The 24620-nt window shown below is 35.7% G+C and overlaps 1 protein-coding gene across 2 annotated transcripts in view; it reads left to right on the forward strand.

The window, feature by feature from the left end:
- Nucleotides 1-1466: 1466 nt before the first annotated feature.
- The window catches only part of LOC123526801 (dnaJ homolog subfamily C member 1-like), a 32041-nt gene continuing 8887 nt past the window's right edge, over nt 1467-24620 (forward strand). For both annotated transcript variants that reach the window (XM_053518635.1, XM_053518636.1), the window contains exons 1-8: nt 1467-1626; nt 10762-10863; nt 14639-14685; nt 15208-15379; nt 18099-18390; nt 20090-20229; nt 22805-22924; nt 23766-23829. In XM_053518635.1, the coding sequence (XP_053374610.1) occupies nt 1468-1626; nt 10762-10863; nt 14639-14685; nt 15208-15379; nt 18099-18390; nt 20090-20229; nt 22805-22924; nt 23766-23829 (1096 nt within the window). In that variant the 5' untranslated portion in view covers nt 1467. The remainder of the gene's footprint in view (nt 1627-10761; nt 10864-14638; nt 14686-15207; nt 15380-18098; nt 18391-20089; nt 20230-22804; nt 22925-23765; nt 23830-24620) is intronic.

Raw genomic sequence — 24620 nt, forward strand, 5'->3', positions numbered from 1 at the left:
GAAATCTTCGTTGGGCCAACGAAGAGTCTGTCGTTGGGCCAACGTTGGGCCAACGCATGTCTGCTATCTGGGTTAAATCATACTTTTAAAATCATACATTAAATCACGTGTGTTTGCTAAAATATTTAATATAGAAAAAAAAAGGCTGTCACATTTTCTTTACAGATATGAAATATGATAATAATTTTTTCCCCGTTTTTAACAGAACAGTACTCACATATTCTTACATTTTGCAGAAACGGGGATTTCGTGTTTGATATTTTACAACTGGAAGGAATGTCGTACATAGAAAAGAAAAGAGCAGTTTGGTAATAACAAAAATCATATTCTGTAAAGCAAATACTTTATGTGTGCGTCAAAATCGCGTACGAAAATAACATTAAATGCGAAAATAAGCAATATGTTGTTAATTTCCTATTGTTTTCTTTATATTTTCGCCCAAATTAAAGATAATGTTGACACATGTTTATAAATATCCGATGTCACCACAATCGCTTGTTAATTGCAATGCGCACTGCAGATAAATGCACACCTGCTGTATATCAACAAACAATTAATCAAGGTGTGATAATCCAATCAAAAGATTACGTGTTTCTGATTATGATTTTAAATATCAATATAATGAAGATGATGACATCTTAAACTTCTTTGAGTTACATTATAATTATTTATATTTGGTTGAATCCCATAGAAATGAGATGCATATATCTTTCGAAAAAAAAAGTCAAATAAAGATAAATAAATAAATAAAGAGGTATTAAAGATGTGACTTTATTAAAGTTATTTTCATAATTAAAATCGGCGAAATCGGCCCATGATTTAAAAATCTTTTCTTTTTTTTTTTTTTTAATATAGCCGTGTACTAAAATAGTCTTTAAGATGATTTGAACATATAAATAAACACCAAGTATGAAAATATGTTATATGAAGGTTATTTTAAGATAGATAATCTGAACGATTTGTTCATAAATTATTTACGTAATAAACGCGGTTGATACATAAATCCCGTTATTTTAATAATTTATAAATGATGATTATTTCGGTATTGTTCGGTATTGTGAGATAAAAATCACTCATTTTTTCATATGAAGGCATGTACTAATATAGACTTTAAGAAATTAAAAAAAAGAATTTTAGAAAATAAAGAAATTTAGACAAATAGATCTATGGCTCGTTTTTGTAAAAAAAATCTTATTTTCGCGAAAATAACCGTATTTTAACATTTTAAATTAAATTGGTACTGTAATTAAGCGTTATTACATTTTGAAATTGCTCAATTATCTATAGATTAAAGCTTAATTATAATAATGATGGCATTCTTAGATGTTTTCAGGCATATCATTGAATGGGGTCGAAATGTCCAAGGAGTTGGGGTTGAAATGTCTTGGGGTCGAATTGTCTCTTGGGGTTGAAATGTCTTGGGGTCGAAATGTCTTGCTAGCGTCGAAAATAGGTTGTGTGGGAAAAATGTCAATTTCCGGTTGCCACCGAAATATTTTTTATATTTTTATTTTTTTGTTTTTAGTCCAAAATTCTGTTTTATGCTGGGACACAGATAATTTAGAGCTGTATGATTTAGTGGAGGAAGTGAATGAAAACTTTTATGATGTCCTAGGCGTGACAAGGGTAATGAAAATTGTCCGTTTCATGGTGTTGTATTACTCGGATAAAACTTTTGAAAATTCTGTTGATCATGGGCAAATATTTGCTTTTTTCCTTATTCTAGATTTGGATTTGTGAAATTTGATAATATGTTTCTGCTTGTCTAGGGGCCATTATCAGATAAAAGAGAAGATTTTACCAATAGTTTCTTCCTGTGCAGATTGATTATAGAGGATGAAATTCCCCGAGACGGTAACGTCCATATATCGAGGGTTCAAAGGTAAAATGTGATAACTGCCATATTCAACAGTTTAAGAAAAAGGCAAAAAACATAAATTTTAGTAAATAAAATCTGGAAAGTAGATCCCTCGAAAGCACCGAGAACAAGGCAAATAGTGAAAATTGCAGACTCTGTTTGATAAAGTCTGTTCATGGGCAGTAATGAAAAAGGCAACACTGCCCACGCCCCCTAGCACCGGCTTAAGCAGTATTCAATCTTCAAATCTAAATGAGTTGAAATCAATGATCCCAAAGGACCAGAAAATATAACAACACTGAGATGAAGTCGGGGCAACTTTTTACGGCCGCCACACAGCACTTAACACCCGCTGTTGTGAAGCAAATAAAATCTGGAAAGTAGATCCCTCGGAAGCACCGAAACTTTTATTTCCGAAAAATATACTTACAAATTTAGATTTTTCTATATTTGTTCACTATTTTGAATCATATCTTGTAAATTTTTCCTTGCTGGATATGATTTGCAAACGATAATTAGGGTCTGTATGGGAAATATAAAATGAAATAGTGGCATTTTACAGAGGTAAAATGTTCTAAGTGTACTTAGATCCTGACTAACCACAATTTTGGAAAGGTAAAAGGTGGTAACTGCATTTAGCACCTTTTACTTTTCAACTGTTATCAGTGAAAAATCTAGATAAATTTTGGTAAAAGGTGTTAAGTACACTTACTGCCTTTTACCTCTGTGAGTTATTAAGATGTTGTTATAATTGTTGCGATATAACTATGTCACTGCTTGGTATGTACAATGTTCCGTAATGTCATTAAGAACACAAAACATAATAATAAACTAAAACTTGTACACAACCTAATGCTTCTCATTCACAGAAATATTTCCCAACTCCAAGTATTACTTTCTAACTACATGACTATTAGCTTATTAGAAAAATACTCACAAAAACCTCACACACATTAAAGTTTTAGATGGTTTTAATTGTACAGTGTAATTGAAATGTATATTATCAAAATTTTGAGGTCAAACAAACACCAGTACTGTTGTACACCAGTAATGACTGACAAAGTCAATTACTCGAAAACACCTCATTCAAATAAAGTTTCATTATGTTTAAAAATTTAATTTTACACCGTTCATTAACATTATCAGACAGAATTTATCAATTGCAAGGGCATGCTATTCACACATATCTCTGAAAGAATGGTTGCTGATTTGATGATATCAGTCATCCATCTGGATGGGGGAACTGTTGTTCCTAAATTTCATGAACTTCACATGTCGTCTTCACTCTCACTTATATCAGAAGGTAACAGAAGTTTGTCCACAGATTTGCTGCAGGGCAATGACAGATAGTATGATTCATATTCTTTTGGAATTGTCCCGGAAGCAACAAGTGACAACAGATCTGCCTTTTTTGCAGCGAATATTGGAAGCTTTTCTCTGTAAGCCTTTCGTGACGCCTTGAGAGATTTCTCTTTGCTTTTGCTCTTTTTCTGGATCAGCTTTATTTCTTTGAAATCACTTGGATCAAATCCATAGTTCCGCCTCGGTAGCCTAGTGGTAGAGCGTTAGCTTTGAGTGCGGGAGGTTGTGGGTTCGATCCCTGGCCGCGTCATACCAAAGACGTAAAAAATGATACTAGCAGCTTCCTCGCTTGGCACTCAGCATTAAGGGGATAGTGCTAGGACTGGTCAGCCCGGTGTTAGTATAATGTGACTGGGTGGGGTGTCATGCCACATGTCTACGGCGTGATATTCCAGTGAGGCAGCACTATAAAGTTGGGCATTGTGCTCACTGCTACAAGTAGACACCGTCATTTATATGACTGAAAAAATGTTGAAAAAGACGTTAAACCTGAACACACACACACACAAATCCATAGTTCAAAAAATACTTTGTCCACTGTCTTTGCAAACCTGTACCCATTTTATATTCGGCCAATTAACACATTTCCCATAAACATCGGTTTTCATGGAGCCAAAGTTTTGGCCCCAATTTCAGGAAAAAACTTTTAAAGTAATTACTTAGTTAAGTCTGTTATTCTAAAATCATGCTAATGCTTAAGCTGTTGTTATTTAATGTTGATTTTTTTCTATACTAATGTATTTATAGCTAAATTAAACTATTGTTAGTAGTATTTGTCTGCAGTACTTATTTCAGTCACACAAATATGATATTTTTATTTGAGCACGATATAACAAACTTAAGTATTTGCTTATTAATAAGTATATTTCTTATTTCTATACTTCGTTTTCTATGAAATTCAGAATTGTAGTGTTTTGATCTATGAAATAGTCATATACGGTTCTGATGTAGATGAAAAAGTCAACATTGAAAATGCATAAAGGGCAAAAACAAGCATCTAAAATAACAGACTTAGTTAAGCAATTATTTAAGTTTTTTCGTGAAATTAGGGCTTTGTACCACTTGTAGTCTGTGACGTCGGTGTACTTTATGGGAACGACAATATATGGTTGCTTGCGCCGTGCTAATGTATAAACTTGAGATGGAACATGAACTTTTGTTAGGCTTTTTGCATGCTCGATAGAAGCATGTATGGAATCGCATTCCATTTCAGAATGGACGCTTTCGAGAAACTTTTGATTTACAGTGAAACACCGCTCGCTCGAGCATCGATGACTCGAGCACTCGGGCTCGCTCGAGCATTTCATGTGGTCCCGGCCGATTTCCTTCTATTTTCTATGTGAAATTACCATGGCTGGGTCGAGCATCGATAACTCGATCGCTCGAGCATGACACCTGGTCCCAGTGTATTAATTTACTCTTTGTTGCTTCTGGCTAACTCGAGCAGAGGTGTCAAAATTTTTCGCAGCTCCGGCGATCAGAATGTATCGGTTAATTAAAAATTTTCGCACGCCGTGAAAATTGTGTTGTATATCCCCCGACTATCTTAAATGTTTGTTTATCGATATATTTGATCTGATAATGAGATTAATTTTTGATGAAAGGTTAGAGAAAAGTTTTATTGATATTGATCAATTACTGTTTGCTTTAGATTAAAGCAACTATGTTATTACTTATTACATCATAGATAACGTTTGTGATACGTTTTTTTTTTTAATGTCACGGGTTTGTTAATATATTATGCATCACCGTTTTCTCTGGTCCCGATGACAATTGATACAATAAAACTTCAATTTTTCTTCTTGTGTTGGTCAATGTTTGGGTCGCTCGAAACCATGGATAACTCGAGCATTTTGCTCATCCCCTTGCGACCTCGAGCGAGCGGTGTTTCACTGTATAATTTTGATATGTGGAATTTCTGGAAGACAGTGAACTAAGCAGCTTGCTACAAACTGATTGCGATTTTGTCCCCAACACATATCACTGTTTAGTGTCACTTCTTCAATACCAGACATCTTACTTGCAACATAATTCGCATACATGAACATACACGTTCCTACTTCACATGAGCCTCATTTCCCTTGTGTCTCGTCCCACAGATAACATGACCCATTTCCATTCCCAAGATCATAGAATGACAAATTATAACAACACAGTTTTCCCTTGTAATAAAGTTTTCGAATTAAACTGCACGGTGTTGTGAGTACAACCTGGAGGTCAAAATTTATGCTGATGCAGAAAAGTTTGAATCTTTCCTTGCTCTTTCATTATCACTTTCTTTCTCTTTTCTAGCCTTTCTTTTTCTTTCTTGGTGTGCATGATATTTTGTTTTTGTTGCATCATCTAGTTTATCTTCCATCTTCAAAATGTCATAATGGTAACAGACGAGACATTGATCTTTCTTGGGTGAAAAAAAGACAAGTTGTACTCTGTACAAAAAAAATATTTCTGTACACTGCCTCAGAAACACAGCTTTTGTTTTTAGCTCACATGTCACAAAGTGACAAGGTGAGCCTTTGTAATCACGCAGCGTCTGTCTTCTGTCCGTGCGTCCGTAAACTTTTGCTTGTGACCACTCTAGAGGTCACATTTTTCATGGAATCTTTATGAAAGTTGGTCACATTGTTCATCTTGATGATATCTAGGTCAAGTTCGAAACTGGGTCACGTGCCATCAAAAACTAGGTCAAATGATAAAAAACCTTGTGACCTCTCTAGAGGCCATATTTTTCATGGGATCTGTATGAAAATTGGTCAGAATGTTTATCTTGATGATGTCTAGATCAAGTTCGAAATTGGGTCAACTGCGATCAAAAACTAGGTCAGTAGGTCTAAAAATAGAAAAACCTTGTGACCTCTCTAGAGGCCATACTTTTGAATGGATCTTCATTAAAACTGGTCAGAATGTTCACCTTGATGATATCTAGGTTCAGTTCAAAACTGGGTCACGTGCTATCAAAAACTAGGTCAGTAGGTCAAATAATAAAAAAACCTTGTTACCTAACTTGAGGCCATATTTTTCATGGGATCTGTATGAAATTTGGTCAGAATGTTCACCTTGATGATATCTAGGTCAAGTTTGAAACTGCCATCAAAAATACCTCTTTGATTGTACCTAAATATTGAAATAAGGACTGAAGTTTACTTCAAAAATTTTGCCAGATATAAAGGACACAAAGTACATTTGAAAAATCATAAAATGTCATTTTCGTCCAAAATGGCAGTTATTACCTTTTACCTTTGAACCCTCGAATTATAGATATTCGTCTTTGTTGTCTGCATATACTGAGGCAATTTTTCCGATGTTTTCCGGTTCCGGTTTATGTACAAACTGCAGACTGGTTGTCTGCATGAACATCCGAACACCCCGAATCAGTCACAGAAATTCGTAAACTGCGCCAACATGATTCTTTTACTTCTTTTTCATAATGAAAACTTTACATGCAAATGAAAAACACATTTAAAACAGTAAGGAAGTGTAAAGGCCGTCAAGTTTCTGCGTGGAGTGCAAACAAACTAAAAAATCCTAAAGCCAGTGCAAGAAAGCGGTGAACGATGTCACCGTCATGGCTTCCCATAAATTTTGCAAAGTATGATATTCGCTGTATGAGGTATGATGACATTAAATGTAAACTTCACTGTTCAGAATGAAGTTTCACTTTCTTCTGAGTGTATAATATTTCTTCCTAAGTAGAAAGTATAAAAGATAAATCTCCATGCTAGGCGGTGCCTTAATTCATATTAAAACAGAACTGTTCAACAGTCAGGGTGTAACTGTTTTAAGTTATGTAACCTATTTCAGTTACTTTTTCAAGCATTGTATAACCTGTTTAAATAGTTATAAAATGTAGTTACCTCAGGTAAGTTATTCAAATAAAGTCTTTTTGCTGTTCTCACAAAGTGACCTTTCAAGTGAAACTAGTAGCAAACTGTGGTTAATCAAATTCTCTTTTAGTCTGAGCATGACCTGACAAGCATAATGGGATATTAAGAGTTTTATAGCTTTAAAACGTTTGTGTAAAACTTAATCAGCCTTGCATAAAATATTTTCTGCATAGCTGGAAAAATAAAAGGTCAAGGATTCAAGAAATAATTGCATTAGTCTCATTCATAATGAGGAATTGGCACAGGAGGGCTTTGTAATATTTCATGATAACTGAAACAAGTTATGAAAGTTTAAGCAATAACTCAGATGAGTTATAAACTGTGGTAACTTGAAACAGTTACACCCTTGACTGTTCAATGACCGTGAAACTGTTAAATGAAAACTATCTGAAATTCATTAAAATAAAAATCAGTTGAAGCTCATATAAGTTGATAAAGAAATACTTAAAGATATTAAAGGGCACACGCACCCATATATGTTGTAATTTAATCCATATAATTGAGACCATGTATTTACTTTAATTACGTAGGATTTAATTTCACATCGCTAAAACAGTGGAGATAGAGATTTATTTCTGTTTTTTTCTCATTTAATGGACCGATTATAGCTGATCATCTGTGGCTTATCTTTGGGGCTTAAAAATCAAAAAAAGTTAGGCAGGTGTAATAATACATGTAGCAAATCCCTGCTACAGATATATTTGAAGTTCTAAGATGAATGTGTTAACCTCCAGACCATGGTCTGCACTGTTCGCTATTCAGTTCGTAAATTTTCAGTGAACACCCCTTCAAATGATAAATGGTATTGCCAAAATTGAATGATGGACCAGTCCATTTTAAAAATTTAGCCGTCTAAAGGTTTAAACTGTTGTCTCATTAATCCCCCGCCACAAATGGTGGGGGGGTTATAGGAATGGTCTCCGTCCATCCTTCCGTAACATTTTATGTCCGCTCTGTATCTCCTTAACCCCTTGTAGGATTTTCATGAAACTTGGGTCAAATGATCACCTCATCAAGACGATGTGCAGAACCCATGAGTCAGCCATGTCAGTTCAAGGTCAAGGTCACAGCTCAATGTCAAAGGTTTGAACCTTCCATTTCATGTCCGCTCTATATCTCCTAAACCCCTTAAAGGATAATCATGAAACTTGGGTCAAATGATCACCTCATCAAGACGATATGCAGAACCCATGAGTCAGCCATGTCGGTTCAAGGTCAAGGTCACAACTCAAGGTCAAATGTTTGAGCCTTCCATTTTGTGTCCGCTCTGTATCTGCTAAACCCCTTGAAGGATAATCATGAAACTTGGGTCAAATGATCACCTCATCAAGACGATGTGCAGAACTCACGAGTCAGCCATGTCAGGTCAAGGTCAAGGTCACAACTCAAGGTCAAAAGTTTGAGGCTACCATTTTGTTTCCGCTCAGTATCTCTTAAACCTCTTGAAGGATAATTATGAAACTTGGATGAAATGATCACCTCATTAAGACGATGTGCAGAACTCATGAGTCATTCATGTCAGCTCAAGGTCAAGATCACATCTCAAAGTCAAAGGTTTGAGCTTTCCATTTTGTGTCTGCTCTGTATCTCCTAAACCCCTTGAAGGATTTTCATCAAACTTGGGTCAAATGATCACCTCACAAAGATGATGTACAGAATTGATAAGTCAGCTATGCCGGCACAAGGTCAAGGTCACAACTTAGAGACAAAGGTTTGAGCCTTCCATTTTGTGTTCATTCTGTATCTCCTACCCCCCTTGAAGGATTTGTATTAAACTTGGGTCAAATGATCACCTCATCAAGAACTCTTGAGTCAGCAGTGTCCACTCAAGGTCAAGGTCACAACTCAAGGTCAAAGGTTTGAGCTCTGTATCTCCTAAACCTCCTAGGATTTTTATGAAATTTGGGTCAAATGATCACCTCATCTAGACGATGTGCAGAATTCATGGGTCAGCCATGTCAGTTCAAGGTCAAGGTCACAGCTCAAGGTCAAAGGTTTACCCTTTCACTATCCATACCTGTGGCGGGGGATTTAGCTGTCTTTCAAACTGCCTTGTTTTTCATTTGCAACAAAATTTAAGACTTAATAATTTAATTTGATCCACAATACCTGTAAAACAGGAGGTCCATGTTCCTAGACAATCCTCTAATCTTGTCTAGGGGTACAGGTCTGTACCTCTAAAATACCTAAATCCATATTCCTAGACCCTTCCTTCCCTAAATAACTTCTGACAGTAAGTAGTCAGAATAACAGGATGTTTCGGACAGCAGGTCAGTTTTTTTTTTTACCGGATGCTGTCTTGTGTATGTGACTGAAAATTAATTCTGTTTACTTTTCTGAAAACTTTTTGCTCAGCGTACCTTATTTTTGTATCTACTAAATATAATAATTTGACCATTTCACTAAAAAAATCCACCTAATACTTCCAGTTTACAAAGTGTTTTAATTAATGCCAGTTTTGAATCTAACTAGATGAGCAGATACTTTATTTATCAATTTTTTCCTGCAAATGTGTGGCATATTTGTTTAGAGGTTCTGTCCTGGAATCTCAGTATGAGTTAGTTGCTTCGAGAAAACCTCTATATGGCTTAGTTGTTACTAGGCAATCTCTGTATGATTTTTCGTTACCAGGGAACCTTTATATGGCTTAGCTAATGGCTTAGTTGCTACCAGAAAACCTCTGTATGGCTTACTTTTTACCAGAGAACCCTGTACGGCATAGTCACTACCACGGAAACAGCTATATAGCTTAGTTGTTACCAGGAAACCTTTGTAAACCTTTGTATTGCTTAGCATCTATTATTGTATGGCTTGGTCACTAAGTTGTGGTGAAGGTACAAGCAGAGTATCACAGAAAATAAATGTCACTTAGAATTTTGATCAAGGTCATACAGAATGCATCACTGACAGATTTGTGTCATTTTCATAAAATATTAATGTTCATATAACTAGTTCAGTAGGATTGTGCATTTTAGGTTTCTTTAAAAAGTTTGACATGTTTGAATCTTTTCCATAATTTCTGACATAAGGTATTAATTAGTCTGAACTTTTCTATCACTTGTTTATATAATCTCTAAATTATAGAGAGATGGAATGATTGATTGACAGTTAAATGATTGGAAAGATTCAGTTTGCCTACTGACCTAATGAGTAATGTGCAAATGAAGAAAGAGACCAATATATTAAAATGATAAGGTTATTAACTGAATGGAAATGATGGCTGGTTTAATTGTACAAAGTTTAACAAATTGCACAAATGTGTCATTTTACCTGAACACCACCATACTCATATTGACACCTGATTAATGTAAACTTTACTTTTTAAGTTTGAAAACATACTTTAAACCCTTAATATTTCAGAAATTGGTTACAGTTTTTTTTACATAATTATCATTACTTACATAAAAGATACAGTCTACATTTATTAAGTGTTAAAGTGTTGCCATGGTATCTGAACTGCATTATTCCTTGAAAAAGACATGCCTAAGTATAAGGGAATTAAAAGCTAGTGTGCCTCATACCCCAGATGGTTACTTTAAACAACTTACAGTCAGTGCCTATAGTTTCCTTTTCAATAAGTTGACTGCCTCTACCTTTTTAAATTTTGTTTCAGAACATGAAAAGCTCAAATTTTACATCTTTTCTACATTGTTGCAGAGTGCATCGAGCAGTGAGATCAAGAAGGCATACAGAAAGAAGACATTGGTTTTACATCCTGATAAAAATGAAGCTGTAGATGCCGAGGAACAGTTCAGAAAAGTATATTAGCCTGTTTTTATTAGCTCACCTGTCACATAGTGACAAGGTGAGCTTTTGTGATCACGCAACGTCCGTCGTCCTTGCGTGCGTCCGTGCGTGCGTCCGTAAACTTCTGCTCGTGACCACTCTAGAGGTCACATTTTTTGTGGGATCTTTATGAAAGTTGGCAGAATGTTTATCTTGATGATATCTAGGTCAAGTTCGAAACTGGGTCACGTGCCTAAAAAAACTAGGTCAGTAGGTCTAAAAATAGAAAAACCTTGTGACCTCTCTAGAGGCCATATATTACACAAGATCTTCATGAAAATTGGTCAGAATGTTCACCTTGATGATATCTAGGTCAAGTTCGAAACTGGGTTACGTGCCTTCAAAAACTAGGTCAGTAGGTCTAAAAATAGAAAAACCTTGTGACCTCTCTAGAGGCCATATTTTTCACAAGATCTTCATGAAAATTGGTCAGAACGTTTACCTTGATGATATCTAGGTCAAGTTTGAAACTGGGTCACGTGCCATCAAAAAGTAGGTCAGTAGGTCAAATAATGAAAAAATGTTGTGACCTCTCTAGAGGCCATATTTTTCATGGGATCTGTATGAAAGTTGGTCTGAATGTTTATCTTGATGATGTATAGGTCAAGTTTGAAACTGGGTCAACTGCAATCAAAAACTAGGTCAGTAGTTCTTGAAATAGAAAAACCTTGTGACCTCTCTAGAGGCCATACCCTTGAATGGATCTTCATGAAAATTGGTCAGAATTTTTATCTTGATAATATCTAGGTCAAATTCAAAACTGGGTCACATGAGCTCAAAAACTAGGTCACTATGTCAAATAATAGAAAAAACGACATCACACTCAAAACTGGGTCATGTGGGAAGAGGTGAGCGATTCAGGACCATCATGGTCCTCTTGTCATTGCTAGGCCATAGCTTTAACTTCATTTTGTTTCCTGAAATTGATAAAAATTCAGTGGTTGTGATTTTCTTCAGATAAGAAATTTATTCATTTGATCTTTGACATATTCTGGGCTTGACATAAACTTTTATTTTCACTTGTCTAGTCGAATAATTACTGTCTTAATCGAACAATTACTCTCTTAAAGTACTTGTCCTGACCAGAAACTAACTTCTCCTGCTTTGTTTTTTTTGCTTGCTTTCAGGTGTTGTAGAGCTTGGACACCCATATTGAAATAATATTATATGCCTGCATATAGTAAATGTAAATACTTGATGAACTTGTATACAAAATGTATTAAAATATATATTATGGACAGTTAATTCTAATAAGTTGATTTTGCTCATTTAGTGGTATATGGATCTTGTTAATGACCATGTCATTTTTTTAGAGATAACTCTTCCTGTAGAACAATGGCTTTTTAACCATTTCTTGTCTGGATACTTGTCTCAGACACAAGCGTTGATATCCAGCCTTGCAAATAAACTTGCTCAATTTTAGAAAAGAAGTATTAACAGAACTTTGGTTATTAATGCAGCTGTTTAACCAACATTTTAAAAACAGTTGACAGACTTTGCAATGATTAAATTACCCTTCTGTAACATTATTATTATTAAACTGACTACAAAATTGCAGAAACAAAATATGTATATTTGATTTTTAACATAGCTAATCCTCTAGAGAATAAGTAAAACTATTGCACTCACCTGTTTGTCGGCTTTTGCGTCTGTGTTTGCGTCTCCATTTGGTTACTTTTTAGCTCACCTGAGCACAAAGTGCTCAAAGGTGAGCTTTAGTGATCACCCTGTGTCCGGCGTCCGTCGTCGTCCGTCGTCCGTCCGTCGTCAACAAATTGACTGTTAACACTCTAGAGGTCACATTTTTGGCCCAATCTTAATGAAACTTAGTCAAAATGTTACCCTCGATAAAATCTTGGACGAGTTCGATATTGGGTCATCTGGGGTCAAAAACTAGGTCACCAGGTCAAATCAAAGGAAAAGCTTGTTAACACTCTAGAAGTCACAATTTTGGCCCAATCTTTATGAAACTTGGTCAGAGTGTTACCCTCAATAAAATCTTGGACGAGTTCGATATTGGGTCATCTGGGGTCAAAAACTAGGTCACCGGATCAAATCAAAGGGAAAGCTTGTTAACACTCTAGAGGTCACAATTTTGGCCCAATCTTAATGAAACTTGGTCAGAATGTTACCCTCAATAAAATCTTGGACGAGTTTGATATTCGGTCATCTGGGGTCAAAAACTAGGTCACCAGGTCAAATCAAAGGAAAAGCTTGTTAACACTCTAGAGGTCACATTTTTGGCCCGATCTTAATGAAACTTTGTCAGAATGTTACCCTTAATAAAATCTTGGACATGTTCGATATCGGGTTATCTGGGGTCAAAAACTAGGTCACCAGGTCAAATCAAAGGAAAAGCTTGTTAACACTGTAGAGGCCGCATTTATGACTGTATCTTCATGAAACTTCAGAATGTTAATATTGATGATCTTAAGGTCCAATTTGAATCTGGGTCATGTAGGATAAAAAAAACTAGGTCACCAGTTCAAATCAAAGGGAAAGCTAGTTTACACTGTAGAGGCCACATTTATGACCTTATCTTAATGAAACTTGGTCAAAATGTTAATTTTGATGATCTATAGCTCAAGTTCAAATCTGGGTTAGGTGGGGTCAAAAACTAGGTCACCAGGTCAAATCAAAGGAAAAGCTTGTTAACACTCTAGAGGCCATATTTATGACGGTATCTTCACGAAACTTAGTCAGAATGTTAAACTTGATGATCTTTAGGATAGATTTGAATCTGGGTCATGTCGGGTCAAAAACTAGGTCACCAGGTCAAATCAAAGGAAAAGCTAGTTAACACTGTCGAGGCCACATTTATGACCATATCTTAATGGAACTTGGTCAGAATGTTAATCTTGATGATCTTTAGGTCAAGTATAAATCTGGGTTAGATGGGGTCAAAAACTAGGTCACTAGGTCATATCAAAGGAAAAACTTGTTAACACCCTAGAGGCCACATTTATGACTATATCTTCATGAAACTTAGTCAGAATGTTAATCTTGATGATCTTTAGGTCAAGTTCGAATCTGGGTCATGTCGGGTCAAAAACTAGGTCATGGGGTCAAATCAAAGGAATAGCTAGTTAACACTTTAGAGGCCACATTTATGACCATATCTTAATGAAACTTGGTCAGAATGTTAATCTTGTTGATCTTTAGGTCAATAGGTCAGGTGAGCGATACAGGGCCTTCATGGCCCTCTTGTTTGTATGTACTTTTGTTTTTCAGTAACCAATAGTAGGATTGGATTGCAACTTCCCTCACTTGTTCACTGTGTTAACCTGATCAGTTTTGCACAGGTTCCATAAATCAATTTGCATTTTTATAGCATCATACCCCTTTTAACTAAGCAGTCTTTGATAGGTTTTGTATGTTAGCACATGACAGAGTCACAATTTTGATATTAGGATTAGATTTATTTTGATAGATTTACAGTGATTTTAAATGTTTATTAGAGTTATAAAAATGTCTGTTACATATTCCAGCTTCTGTGCTCAAGAGGTTAAGGCTGCTGACTTTGAATCACTTTTCCCTCACTGCATTGGGTTCAAAACAAACATGTTTGGGGTGTAGAATTATTTCATGTGAGAAAGACATCCAGGTGGCTTATGTAAGGTTGGTGGTTCTACACAGATGCTTGCTTGTGCCTGAAATAATGCTTGGGTCTTCCAGCACCACGTAAAGCTGGAAGGTCGCCATATGATCTGAACATTTTTTGTTTACTTCAATTTATGTGTTATTTCAGCTTGTTGCGGTGTATGAGGTATTGAAGGATGAAGAGAAACGTGAAAAGTAAGTTTATGTTTCTTCTACTTGTAAGTTAAAAGTACAGGACAAGGCTCTTCAAGTATGCTACAAGTATCTTGCAATACTGAAAGATTTATATTGTTCTATACACCTGGCTTAGTAATTTTACTAAAGCCCAGATTCAGCAAACTACATATACTATAAGTAAATATTACATATCATAAACTACTGAAATAAACTTAACAGACATAATAGATATTTTGTTTGTATATACTATATATCTGTGTAAATCTGTTACTCTTTGGTATTGACAATTAATATTGGTTTAATGTAGGATGTTACGTAGGGTAGCTTATATGGGTGCATATAATTATATTGCCCTGCTATAGAGCTAGCTAATATATACTGATATAGTAGTGTCTTCCTTAGATCTATGTGAGGTGTCCTAGGTTCGAATCTTTGCCAGATATGAAGTATAACCAAATCTGTTTAATCTGCCAACAATTCTATGGTGTTGTGGATTTGAATTGAATGAACATAAAAGTTTGTTCTTTCGTTTTCATTCAGGTACAATCATGTGTTGGACTTTGGTTTACCAGACTGGAGACAACCTGTATATTACTATAGAAAGGCTAGAAAACTTGGGCTGGTTGAACTGGCACTTGTACTTTGCCTTATCATTACCATTGGTCAGTACTTTGTGTTGTGGGCAGTGTATCTGGAGAGAAGATTAGCCCTGGTATGAACTTTTTTTTTACTGAAAAGTTAGCTTTAAGAGGAAAATATGATTTAAATTATTGATCTGTTTGTTTTCGGTAATTTTTTTGTACCCCCGACAACAAAGTTGTAAGTGGGGGTATACTGGTTTCAGGTAGTCTGTCTGTCCGTCCGTCTGTCTGTCCGTAGACACAGTCTTGTGCGCACCATCTCTCCTCATCCCCTTGACACAATTTAATGAAACTTCACACAAGTGATCAGTAACAACAGTAGTTGTGCATGGGGCATGTTAGGTTCTTTCAGAAAAAAAACTTGCAGAGTTATGGGACTTTGTTTTTTGTTACTATACTATATACATAGACACAATCTTGTGCGCACCATCTCTCCTCATCCACTTGACACAATTTAATGAAACTTCACACAAGTGATCAGTAACAACAGTAGTTGTGCATGGGGCATGTTAGGTTCTTTCAGAAAAAAAAATTGCAGAGTTATGGGACTTTGTTTCTTGTTAACATACTGTGTACATACAGTCTACATATGCAGTCTTGTGCGCGCCTAATCTTCTGAACCCTTGCACACAATTTAATGAAACTTCACACAAGTGATCAGTACCAACCCTAGTTGTGCATGGTGCATGTTACGTTCTTTTAGATAAATATTCTGCATAGTTATGGGACTTTGTTTTTTGTTACTATACTTTATACCTGCATACAGTCTATATACATACAGTCAACATAATTATGCAATCTTGTGTGCGTCAAATTGCAATGTACTGTGTCAGTGCATGCGGGGGGTACATTAATCACCTTTAGTGATAGCTCTAGTTTTCATTGATTGAGATTGGAACTTGTTCAGATGTTTCAAAGTAAGAAAAGTTTGTTCCTATAACTTCATAGTTTTTATTCATAAGTGACTACCGTACATGCCTTTCGAAAAATGTTTACGGGGATAAGTGATGATAACGTAATGCAATTTTCTATTGATAATTTGATATTTTTGTGCCCCCCTAAACCCAAAGTCTTATGGGATGGCAGGCCTTTCACAGACTGTCCTGATGTCAGTCCAACATTTGTGTCACAAATAATTTAAAAAGTATTTGACCTAGATCCATCGAACATTAAGGGCCTTAAAGGTTGTGTCACACTTATCTCAAGAAGTATTTTTATCTGGAGTGATGAAACTTTATAGGAATGTTATTCAGCATGTGAAGTTATGCACCTTGGGTCTTGTTTAGATTTCACTCAGTAGGACAAGCGTTATGGCTCATGAATTAGTATAAAAAGAATGCATAATGGCTCTAAAAGTTTGTAGCACTTATCTCTTAAGATAAGCACTTAAGTATTTGACCTACATTCATCAAACATTAAGGTCCTAAAAGTTTTTGTCACACATATCTGAAAAAGTATTTCACCTAGAGTCATGAACCCTGATAAGAGTGTTATTCAGCATATGAAATTGTGCACCTTAGGTTTTTTTTAGATTTCACTCAGCAAGACCAGAGTTATAACAATTGACTTTGTCAGAAAGTATGTATAATGGGTCTAAAAGTTTGTATAAAGTGTTTAAAGCACTTATCTCTTAAAGTATTTGACATAGATTCATCAAACATTAAGGTCCTAAAACTTCGTGTCACACGTATCTCAAAAAGTATTTCACCTAGTGTCGTGGAATCTGATAGGAGTGTTACTAGTATTCAGCATATGAGATTGTGCACCTTGGGTTTTGTTCAGGATTTTACACAGTAAGACCAGTGTAACTGTAGATTGGGTAATTCATGTAGCAATTTCATGGGTCAGCAGCTGAATTTGCAGTGTAAAGAATTCACACAATGTGTGAGTATTTGTGTTTTAAGACATGATGCAGATTAATATTCATAAATATTTTGAATGTGAGTGGCATCATTTGCAAATATCAGCAAAAGTAAAACCATGAAGTCTATGAGTATGGCCTTTGCCTTAGTAAAAAATTTGCATAATTGCCTAAAATTGTGTGTCAGTCTTATGAACAATAGGTATTTGACCTGGAGACATGGAATGCTATAGGAAGGTTATTCAGCATGTGAAGTTTTGTACCTAGGATTTTGTTTAGTATTTCCCTCTGGAAGGCCAGAGTTTTACTTCTTGACTTAGTGAAAGTATTCCGTCAAGGGCTTAAAAGTGTGTTGCATGCCTCTCAAAGGTGTTTGTCCTAGAGTCATGAAGCCCAATAAGAATGTTATTCACTATAATTATGTACTTGTGCACCTGCAATTTTGTTTGGAATTTTGTATAAAATGTTGCATTATTTTTTAGAAAAGTTTACTGTTTAAGAAATAATATATCTCATCGGTGATTTGTCGCTGAATAAATCACTGTTTGGAGTTCAGATGCAAAGGAATTATATCACGAGGGCGTAGCCCGAGTGATATAATGCTACGCATCTGAACGACAAACAGTGATTTATTCAAGAGCAAATCACTAAATGAGATATATTATTTCGATTCTAACACGTTATCAAGGACTTTAAAGTACACCTTGTCGGCATGTATTAGATATTTGCCCGTTTTCAATCGGGTTCTTTTCCAGCGCGCCGTTACGCCGCTTGACGCTATGACGTAATAGTTGTGACGTCAGAACAGTGAATTGTTGTTTAATAAATCACTGTCTCCAGCCTTCTTTGTTTAACAGGAAAATGAATCGGATCGTGTTAGAATATGAATTAAAATTTCATGTTTAACTCATTTACTCTCAAAATTATAGGAAGACTTCTTTCAATCCAAGAAGAAAAAGGAAACAAAGAAGAAAAAATGTAAAGCAGCTGCACTGAATGATCAGATTGACGAAGACCTACAAGAAACTTTACGATCTATCCCCAAACCTAACATACGTAACCTATGGCCAATCACATTCACTGTATGGAGTATTAAAACTGCGATTGCTGTGCCAACAATGGTAAAGGAATGGAAAGAAAAGAAAAGATTAATGAAAGAATGGGCAAAGTTAGAGAAGGAAGAGAGAGAGAGACAAGAAGCTCTGTATAGAGAGGAATTAGGTAAAAATTGAGGGACTGTTGTTGAAGAGTATTATGACATGAATATAAGGGATGTAATGATTAGTTACAGGGTTTACGAATTATGAAGAATGGTAGTCAACACACTTTTTAAATGATGGCGAATTTGATGTCCTTATCAATATCTCCAAAATAGACATAATCTGGTACAATTGCCACTGTTACTATTGATGTGCATATAAAGTGTTTTCTGCTTAAGATAGTTAACTGTAATTAAATTAGACATTAAACAATTCCTGGACATTTTATTCAAAACTTAGAATAAAAGTTCTGGAATTACGTGATTACCAAAAGTAAAACATTACAGCCTTTTCATCTTAATTTTTCTGGAACTAATACATATAATTTTCGTCATGATTAATTAAAGTGGAAACTTTGACTGATTTCCAACACAATTGAATCTCTCCTCTAATGTCGGGAGTCAGTGGGAATCATTACATACAAACACCACTCACTCGAGCCTCAATGGTTCAAGCACCCAGGCTTGCGTGAGCAATTCATTTGTCCCCCACCATTTTCCTTATATTTTCTACGTTTGGATTGATTGAAACCCCTGGATAACTGGAACATTTTTTTCATGTACATATTTCTAAAACTGATGATGCCATTTTTTATACCTCAAGATACCAAGTATAATAAATTATGGTGGCTATTTTAGAGGTATGCATGTCCATCTGTTGGTCCGTCCGTCCATCTAAAGTGTCCGCTACATACCTTCTCAACCACTAGCAAGATTTCCATGAAACTAGCATCACTTGTTTACCTGATAAAGGTGATATGCAGAGCACATAACCCAGTTCACAAGGTCCACTTGGCGGTCATAGATCAAATAGCTTAACTTTGTGTCTACTCCGTATTGTCTAAACTGCTTGGAATATTTTTCATAAAACTAACATCAGTTGTTTACCACACCAAGATGATGTGCAGAACCCACACACCATTTCACTAGGTCCAAAGTAAAAATCACATAGGTTAACAATCAAATAGCTTCTTAACTTTTGTGTCTGCTTCATATCTTTTTAACCGCTCAGAAGATTTTCGTAAAACTAGCAGCAGTTGTAAATCTCACTAAGAGGATGTACAGAGCAACCTACAGTCAAAGGTCTAGGTCACAATTGGGAGTTCAAAAGTCAAATAGCTTAACACTGTGTACACTCCATATCTTCTTAACCACTAATAAGATCTTCTTAGAACTAGCTTCAATTGTTAATCTCATCAAGACAACATGCAGAGCGGACAACCAAGGTCACTAGATACAAGGTCAAGGTCACAGAGGTTAATGGTCGAATATCTTAAATTTTTTACCTTTTCATATCTTCTAAACCCCTGGGGTATACATAATTATAGCATATCGAACCCGTACTTCTGCTCCATGTTAATGGCTCAGGACTGTTGTATGGGTTGTAGCAAGTGTGCATTGTGATAAGAACACTAAAAGTGAGTCAACATGACTACATGTATGAACTAATTCAGACCATTTTTGGTGGTTCATTAATATGGACATTCATTAATATGACAGTTCATTAATATGACATTTCATTAACATCATAGTTTATTAACATGTCATCAAAAATGATAAAAATGGATAAGGAAAAGGGGCTTTGTGTAAACTAAATAGTCTGCTGTGAGCGGCTTTAAAATGACAACATGATCAAATGAATTACATGTAATTTATTTGTAGAATTGAGAAAGCAGAAACGTAAGAACAAGCCTGAACCACGTATAGCTGAGGCAGTGGAAGCTGATCTTGCTCCAGTTGTTTATGATGCTCCAAAGGAACTAGAACAGGAAACAGCAGATGCATACAAACAGACTTTAAAAGTGAGTTATGTTATAATTTCTGTTGATCTAGTTAGCTAAGTAGGTAGATTAAATGACTACCAAGTGTGTGTGTAAGTTTATTTATAGTCACCATGAAGTCTGTGTGGAATATTTTAAGAAGAGATTAAGTAGTTTTAGTCAGAGGATAGTGCAACATACAGAAGGCACTTCAATTTCAGAAGCTTTCCTGGTTCTGTAGCATGCCAGTTGTAAATCACTTGCACATCGGACATGTGTCCATATTTTAGTAATATTTTGCTTGCCATTAGAGCTTTTGCCATACCCCAGGCATTGGTATAAATTTTCAATTTTTTTAGTTTCTTGTATTTCTTTGTATTTTATATTAGTGTCTCTTCACCTTGGATCCCCATCCATATTACTCCCCCACTCTCCCTCTGTTACCACACCCAGCCCACCCACTTGTGTTTTTTGATATTGTCTCTTAGGTTCCTGTTAATTCTCACTCCTCTCCCTCGACTCTGCTGTGATATTTTTTTTTAGCTCACCTGTCACATAGTGACAAGGTGAGCTTTTGTGATCACCCTTCGTCCGTCGTCACTCCGTCCGTGCGTCTCGTGCGTCCGTGTGTCAACAATTTCTTGTCTGCACGATAGTGGTTTCATTTATGATTTTATTTTAACCAAACTTGCACACAACTTGTATCACCATAAGAGCTCGGTTCCTTTCTTGAACTGGCCAGATCCCATTACAGGTTCCAGAGTTATGGCCCCTGAAAGGGCCAAAATTAGCTATTTTGACCTTGTCTGCACAATAGCAGCTTTATTTATAAATTGATTTTTACCAAACTGGCACACAACTTGAATCACCATAAGATCTTGGTTCCTTTCTTGAACTGGTCAGATTCCATTATGGGTTCTAGAGTTATGTCCCTTGAAAGGGCCAGAATTAGCTATTTTGACCTTGTCTGCACAATAGCAGCTTCATTTATGTTTTTATTTTAACCAAACTTGCACACAACTTGTACCACCATATGATCTTGGTTCCTTTCTTGAACTGGCCAGATTCCATTATGGGTTCCAGAGTGATGGCCCCTGAAAGGGCCAGAATTAGCTATTTTGACCTTGTCTGCACAATAGCAGCTTCATTTATGATTTGAATTTAATCAAACTTGCACAAAACTTGTGTCACCATAAGATCTCGGTTCCTTTCTTGAACCGGCCAGATCCCTTAATGGATTCTAGAATTATGGCTCCTGAAAGGGCCAAAATTAGCTATTTGACCTTGTCTGCACAATAGCAGCTTCATTTATGATTTGATTTTAACCAAATTTGCACAAAACTTGTATCACCACAAGATCTTGATTCCTTTCTTGAACTGGCCAGATTCCTTTATGGGTTCCAGAGTTATGGCCCCTTAAAGGTCCAAAATTGGCTATTTTGGCTTTTGCAGCCATATATAGACTTCATTTTTGGTTTTATTTGATACAAACTTCCAAAATATCTTCAACAACAATAAATCTTGGATTCCATGACAATTTAGATCCATTTGTAGGTTCCAGAGTTATTTTATATCTGATTACCTCCCCTGATTGTAATCAAAATGGATTGATATCAGTAAGTACTTATAGGACTTATTTGAAATTTCATTATTGTCATTAGTTGGACTGAGCCAATGAGGGTAGATAACTATGGACTGATTTTATGTCAAAATACCTCCCTTTATTTCAAATTAAAATTGGTATATCTCCGTAACTAATGAAGATACTGATCTGAAATTTCATTTATGTCAACAGATTTATTTGGCAGATCCTTCTTTTGTTAACTTACAATCACTTTTTTTTTTAATTAATTTCCTTTTACGTTACTATAAATAGCTTGTTTTTAGTAACTTTTTTATTATTGGCCGTAGGGAAAAACCGAGACTACTTTTCTGTGATACAACATGGATGGTACCTCCAATTTTTAGGTGTATTTTGACATATCTGTACTTTGTAAGAATTTTTTTTTCTTTTTGGTTTAATTTCTTCCCTTTGGTGTTCCTGTCCTTTGGACTTAGATATTTTTTCTGAGGACCTTCTTGTCCTCAAGTGCAATGATAACAGGTGAGCGATATAGGGCCATCATGGCCCTCTTGTTTATTTTCACTTTATTTTGATATTCATTTTTATTTATTATTCAACCAACTCCCATCCACCAAGCATCCACCAAACAATCCACACTCAAAAATAACTTTCCTTTCAGAATGTGCTCTTGTTAAACTTTCTTTTTGTTGCAAGCCTTTGTTGTCTGCTGACAGTGGGGGCTCAAACATTATCCCTGGTGTTGTAGTCAGAAGAATTACCTGTTTACTGTGTCCACAAATAAAAGACTACCAATTTTGAGATTTCAGTACTTATACCCATGCAGGGCTTTTGTGTATTTGATGATTTGACAGTATTTAACAGGTACATTTGTGTCCTCCTCTGATTCATGTGTATGGGAGTTGTCAGTCACGTGCAGAGATGTACTTGTTATGTGTAAGAGTCAAGGAAATCTGATTAGTATACCAACCACTGCTTCTATGTTTATTTATTAACTACCTATATGTAGTTGAGTGTTGAATTTCTGTGTTTTAGGATGGTGCATGGACAGATGAAGATTATGTGATGTTGTCAAAGGCCTACATAAAATTCCCTGGAGGAACCGCAAAAAGATGGGAAAAAATTGCAGAGATGGTTGGCAGGCCTGTTGGGGAGGTTAGTTTAAAGGAAATTTTATTACAGATATTACTGATATTTCTTTTCAAGGATTTATTCTCACAACTTTTGAGAAATTCCTTTCAAAGTTATCAGGATTTATTAGTTTGAGGTTAAATCACATGATATTGTCATTTGAAATTGTCTTATGACCTCTTTTCCAAAATATTTACTGACAAGCTATTAAAGTTATTATATCTATTTAAATCTAATAATTCATTTTTTATTTAAAAATTGAAATTTCCTTTATATTGAGGGCTGAGTGTGAAACTATTGTTTTTTGTTATTTATCTATATACAGTTACTTTACATTCAGTCCTTGATGTTTCAGGTGAGAATTAAATTAGGGGAATATTTTATTTTATTTACATCTTTTAGAAAAATACTATGTTATGTTTCGAGGGGAATCATTTATTTATTTATTTATTTTGTTGGGTTTAACGTCGCACCGACACAATTATAGGTCATATGGCGACTTTCCAGCTTTGATGGTGGAGGAAGACCCCAGGTGCCCCTTCGTGCATTATTTCATCACGAGCGGGTACCTGGGTAGAACCACCGATCTTCCGTAAGCCAGCTGGATGGCTTCCTCACATGAAGAATTCAATGCCCCGAGTAAGGCACGAACCCACATCGATGAGGGGCAAGTGATTTGAAGTCAGCGACCGAAACCACTCGGCCACGGAGGGGAATCAGTCTTATTTTGACTTCAGATTGTTAAAGGAAAAAACTGTGTTATTTTGTTTCTTTTGAAAATATGTGTAAGCACTGAATATAATCTTAACTACTATGGCACAAATTACCAAGAAGGTTTAGTAAAAGATACGCAATCTTGTTTCAGGTGACAAACAAATGCAAACAGATGAAGGGGAATTTTCAAATGAATCTCAGCTCGTCTGTTCAAGGTTAGGAAATAAAATTATTATTAAGAAAACTATAGCAGGCTTCAAGGTTGTAAAACTAGTCTTTGAATCCAGGTTAGAGGGAAGTCATTTTGATGATTGTTAGCTCACCTGTCACATAGTGACAGGGTGAGCTTTTGTGATCACCCATCGTCCGTCCGTCCACAATTTCCTTGTGAACATGATAGAGACCACATTTTGTATTTGATTTTGATCAAACTTGCACACAACTTGTATGTGCATAATATCTCGGTTCCTTTCGAAAACTGGCCAGATCCCATCATGGGTTCCAGAGTTATGGCCCCTTAAAGGACCAAAATTTGCCATTTTTGGCTTGTGAACACGATGGAGACCACATTTTGCGATCATCTTTAATAAAACTCACACATAACTTGTATTGGCATAATATCTCAGTTCCTTTTGAAAACTGGCCAGATCCGGTCATGGGTTCTAGCATTATGGACGATAGAGACAACATTTTGCAATCATCTTTAATAAAACTTGCACACAACTTGTATTGGCATAATATCTCGGTTCGTTTCAAAAACTGGCCAGCTCCCATCATGAGTTGCAGAGTTATGGCCCTATAAAGGGCCAAAATTTGCTATTTTTGGCTTGTGAACACGATAGAGACAACATTTTGCAATCGACTATAATCAAACTTGCACACAACTTGTATTGGCATAATATCTCAGTTCCTTTTGAAAATTGGCCAGATCCCATTATGGGTTCCAGAGTTATGGCCCCTTAAAGGGCTGAAATTTGCTATTTTGGCTTTTGCAGCCATAAAGATA

Source organism: Mercenaria mercenaria, chromosome 11 (genome assembly GCF_021730395.1).
Source record: "Mercenaria mercenaria strain notata chromosome 11, MADL_Memer_1, whole genome shotgun sequence".
NCBI lineage: Eukaryota > Metazoa > Mollusca > Bivalvia > Venerida > Veneridae > Mercenaria > Mercenaria mercenaria.